Source organism: Electrophorus electricus, chromosome 20, assembly GCF_041902795.1.
Source record: "Electrophorus electricus isolate QZ-2024a chromosome 20, ASM4190279v1, whole genome shotgun sequence".
Lineage (NCBI taxonomy): Eukaryota > Metazoa > Chordata > Actinopteri > Gymnotiformes > Gymnotidae > Electrophorus > Electrophorus electricus.
The window spans coordinates 5547501-5552500 of NC_137516.1; the positions used below are offsets into that span (position 1 = coordinate 5547501).

General features: G+C 46.3%; 1 protein-coding gene across 5 annotated transcripts in view; it reads left to right on the forward strand.

Annotated features, from left to right (window-relative positions):
* adgra2 (adhesion G protein-coupled receptor A2) overlaps window positions 1–5000 on the forward strand; it is a 48562-nt gene that overhangs the window by 15429 nt on the left and 28133 nt on the right. For all 5 annotated transcript variants that reach the window (XM_035536234.2, XM_027025030.3, XM_035536235.2 and 2 more), the window contains one exon: window positions 1954–2025. In XM_035536234.2, coding sequence (XP_035392127.1) covers window positions 1954–2025 — 72 coding nt within the window. The remainder of the gene's footprint in view (window positions 1–1953; window positions 2026–5000) is intronic.

The window sequence follows — 5000 nt, forward strand, 5'->3', positions numbered from 1 at the left end:
GGCTGATGGCCTGCAGAAAAGGAATAGGATAGCACTAAAATGATCTCTGCTTTCCATTCTGTCTCTATAACTTTTAAACACACATGCCAACAGACAGCGCAGCTCACCGCACAAGAACATGCAGATTTGCGCGGTCGCATTCAGCCACTGCATTCCACCGTGGGGATTAGAAACACACTTCCTCCCACAAGCAAAACTGAAATCCAGTTAAGGCCCATAGGGGTGAGGGGCACAGTTTCCATTAATGGCTGTCACCCGAGATGCGCACACACACACACGACCAGCACAAGGGAACATGGAGAACCTGAACCAACACGTGCCTAAGCAGTCATAAATGTGATGGACATAGCACACGGGATACACAGGATACACGTAACAATTTGCAGCAGTCAGTTCACTCAAGAAGTGAAGAAGGCTTGAGAGAGGATCCATCTCTGGTCCGATCACCCTGCTCTTACGGTGTGTCCGCAAAAGAACTGATCTACACTCTTGCAATGCTAGAACCACATGGAATGAATGGCATGATTTTTCTCTTATAATCTAGTTACACCTCTTAGAAAGTCAGGAGCACTTTGCTTGCACAGCTGATAAAGGACCTCTGTCTGGAACGTCCTGTTTCTCTGGAAACCTTGTGAATTGTACTGAAATTTTGACGACTCTATCTATCTATCTATCTATCTATCTATCTATCTATCTATCTATCTATCTATCTTTACTCATAACATCTCTCATCGTCTCTCTCTCTCTCTCCTCCCCTGCTTTTCTCAGATAAAACTCTTGCCCTGGTCTTATACCCATTAGCCACTGGTGAGACGGGTAATTGTCACGGCAAAGAGCCACCGCACGTTTCATGTGGATGCTGACTTCCTTTTGATGTAAAAATGTATCCACAGTGATTATCGAGATTATGGCTTCCTCCAGCCTCCATCCCCTCCACCCTGCTTTTTCCATCCCTCCCCCCTGTTTAGATGGGCAGATTAATTGGATGCAGCTTTGCTCGGATGGCTGATGTTGATGTGACTTCTGCCACCAGTGTTGAGTTTTTGAACTCACATTTGGCTACTGTCCCTCTCTCTCTCTCTCTCACTCACTCACTCACTCACTCACTCTCTCTCTCACTCACTCTCACTCTCTTGGTCTCTTTATCTGCTTATATCTCAGTTTCTTCTCTGCTTTAGGTTTTGTTTATCCTTATGCATCTTGGTGTACACAGTTAACTTCAGACTTATATTTGTTCTCTCTCTCTCTCTCTCTCTCTCTCTCTCTCTCTCTCTCTCTCTCTCTCTCTCTCTCTCTCTCACACACACACACACACTTTTTGAAATATTTGGGCAATATTACAGTATTAAGATCTGGTCCTCTGAGTGTAATGATTGTTTAAACACAGTCCATATTTCTAATGGAAAGTGGTATAAAGTGTCATACATCATCTAAATTGCTCGTAAGACTCTCCTAGTACTTCAGCGGTCCTTTTCTATAAAATTGTCCGACTTACTTTCAAATGTGTTGTTATGCCAGTGGAAAATGATGAGTTGCCCGCAGTACAGCTGGTGGTCTTGGTTTGGGTTGCATTTGTTTTTCTCTTCCCCTGGCACTTCGCAGACACGCCGCAAAGGTTGTCCCATTCCCGGGACACTCAGGGCTCGCAGGCACGCTGAGGAGCATGTGTTATTGAAGCCTTTTTCAGAGCATCCGTGTGAAAGGCTAATTTGTATGCACAAGTACACACTTTAGTGGGAGCCACGCGTATGTGTTTTGGTTCCTTGTTTTGGTTCACGGGTGTGCGAGTTAGATCTTATATATGGACGTGTTGTAGAACGCCTGTTTGAGTAATCTCGCCCTACGAGCCTGTTTGAGTTGGATTTGAGCATTTATTTTATTTTGCTCACGTCAGAGAATTAATATGAGACCTTAGTTCTAAAACTGTCCTGTCTTTTTTTTCTTGCCTTACAGAAACCTAAGTAACAACCGCATCCGTGTGCTCCGAAATGGCTCCTTCGCTGGCTTACACTCCCTGGACAAGCTGTAAGTACAACATTACCTGCTACTGCTAACTCAGTACTACATTACCCAGGGGGCACTACCTGCTACTGCTAACTCAGTACTACATTACCCAGGGGGCACTACCTGCTCCTGCTAACTGAGTACTACATTACCCAGAGGTCACTACCTGCTACTGCTAACTCAGTACTACATTACCCAGGGGGCACTACCTGCTCCTGCTAACTCAGTACTACATTACCCAGGGGGCACTACCTGCTCCTGCTAACTGAGTACTACATTACCCAGGGGGCACTACCTGCTCCTGCTAACTGAGTACTACATTACCCAGAGGTCACTACCTGCCGCTCGCCTGTTCTCATTCTCTCTGCCTGTCTAGCACACGACAGGTAACGATAATGCTACATAATGGCATTGATCTGCCTCCAGAAGGGCACAAAAAGAACAAAAGGACACAAAGTGAGTCAGACAATGACACAACAGAGCTTCAACCAGAACCAGCGCTAAATCCACGAGCAGCAAGCTAATGTAGCACCACTCCTCACAAGAGCCCAGTGGTGTAGAACACTCAGTGTTCTGCTGAACATTGCGTCCGATGCATGTGCCAACACGTTAATAAAAACTTTCTTGAATATTTTTTTGCCCACTTCAAGCACTGCTCTCTCCCATGGATCTTGGTTCTGGTTGTAAGCTCATATCACACACGGAGCGTGCTTCTTCCAGACAGACATATGTAGGACCCATTCCTCACTGCTGGAAAAAAGCATTAGAGCACTTCCCGATTTCTACGTCCATGTGCTCTCCCCTCAGATTTGCCCTTCCACCCCGGGGAAGGTTTGTTTTTTCAGTCTGCCTATAACGTATGTTTCCGTGCCTATGATTCTGTGCTAACCAACTTCGAGCTTCTCATTTACTGTAAAATTGAAAAGTGTTAAAGGAATTATGGATCTGTTAGGAACAAATTTTTCTGTGGGAGTCTGGCTTCTCTTTAGCGACCTGTAACCACCTCAGTTGGGCCAGACCAGCTGTATCTTCCTGTCATGTAACCAAGACCGATATTTTCTTGATATCTTCAGTCAATATTTTAAGTTTATATTCTTATTCTTATTTTTTCATTTCCGTGATATTTCAGACCAGCCTCACACCTCACTAGGAGACCGAGGCTGCAGCTCTGCCCATATTCAAATTTTCGGCCGCGTGACTTATGCGACGCGCCGATCGAGGGGTCTCTTCTCGCTCTCGGGCCAACTGTCTTCCTCGGGCGGCGTTCCAGCGGGGAGGATGAGGCGGCGCGCGTGGACAACGCCGCGCTCTAGACCAGGGAGTGCTAATTACACCCCCATCTATCACAATCTGGAAACGCTGCTCCGCCCGTTTCAGATAAGAAGGGAGGGAGGAGAGAGACAGCTGGCAGGGATCCGGCCATGCGGGTGGGGGTCCGAGGGAGGAGAAGCATAGCCAATGTCATCTTATTATCAGGTGCGGCCTGTATGTTTGGTAGTGAGAATCTTCTTAGTATCAGACACGGCCCAGTTATGCACTGGAGTCCGTGAGGTCAGCCTGTCTCAGGCTTTGAGCTTCTCCCCTGGCGGTTCACTTTCCGACGTCTTAATGTGGTGCAGGTGTGAGCACTTATCAAGCTCTCTACGGCGGCTGATGCTAAATCTTCTCATTGTTGCCATAAAACGAGATTGATTAGGAAGTCAAAAGAAAAACCTGATAGCGAAAACTGAGGCCCGCACTCTTAGCCCTTACTTTGAAGTTCGGTAAATTCCGCTATCTCTGGTTTCTCTTCAGATTCTCTGGTCTCAGTAGGACATGTGGTGTAATAACAGATCTTTACATTATTTTAAAAAGCGTGGATGCAGACAATACATACAATTACTTATTATTATCGTGGTTATATTCACATGTTCGTATTATATTTGTACTACAGGTGGTTATCGTGTTCCAAAGGTAGAGCATTTCGGCATCAGAGCGCCGGTCTGGTTACAGCCAGACAGGCAGGAAAGGAAATGAGTTGTTGTCGAATGCTGTGTAACGGCCTGGGCAGGGTCAATAGCAGCTGCTCTCGCAATGAGAAGCAGAGGGTTTTTTTTTTTTTTTTTTTCTTTAATTAAGTGCTGCTCCCTCAGTAATGACAACAAGATAGAGAGCAAAAGTCAACCTACAACCTCACAATCACGTCCTCCGCCCACGCCAGTTTATTTATGGCCTTTACAATGGAGTGTGTGTGTCTGTGTGTCTGTGTGTGTGTGTGTGTGGTGGGGGGGTTTGTTTTTTTTCTGTTTGTGGGGACCGATCGGAAAGTATGGAAAAAATAGGAAAGCATGAAAATTCTGAGCTGGACATTTTCCGTGAGGGTACTGACTGCTAAGAAGAAGGTTATTGTTGGGTTGTAAAGTGAAGAGAGAGTGTGAGTGTGTTTATCTAGCGTGTGTTTAGAGGCAGGCCAGACGCATGGGTGTAGGTGTTTGTTTGCGGTAAACGGATCGGATGGTGCTTGTTTTTATCAGTGCAGACGAGGACTCCCGGGGAGCTCTAAGGGATGGAGATGTAGAAACCCGATCCGTGCCCGCTAACGAGGCCTCGAACCTGAGGTAGCAGCTGTGGCTGGCGGGGGCGATTAGGAGCTGGGCAGGGCATGAGACAGGCTTACAAGCACTTAAACAGGCAGTGAGACAGATGGGCATGCCACACACATACACCTTTAACCCTGCCATTACCAGACACGCACACAGAGTGCCTCTGAATCCACCCATCATTAGATTACTAAGTTCTTCGAGTGCTCGGTCAGGTGTGTCCTGACAGAGTAAATACAACACGTGTTGTCTCTGGGGTTCTGAGGAACGCAGCTGTCAAGTATTAATAGCTGGAAATGTCACTGAAATGTGATTAATTTTCCAGTGGCCATGGGAACCTCTTAAACCTTAATACACACAATATTACGAGCAGAGGTATTCTTGTAGCAGTCACAGGTAAGAGCTACTGTGCTAATG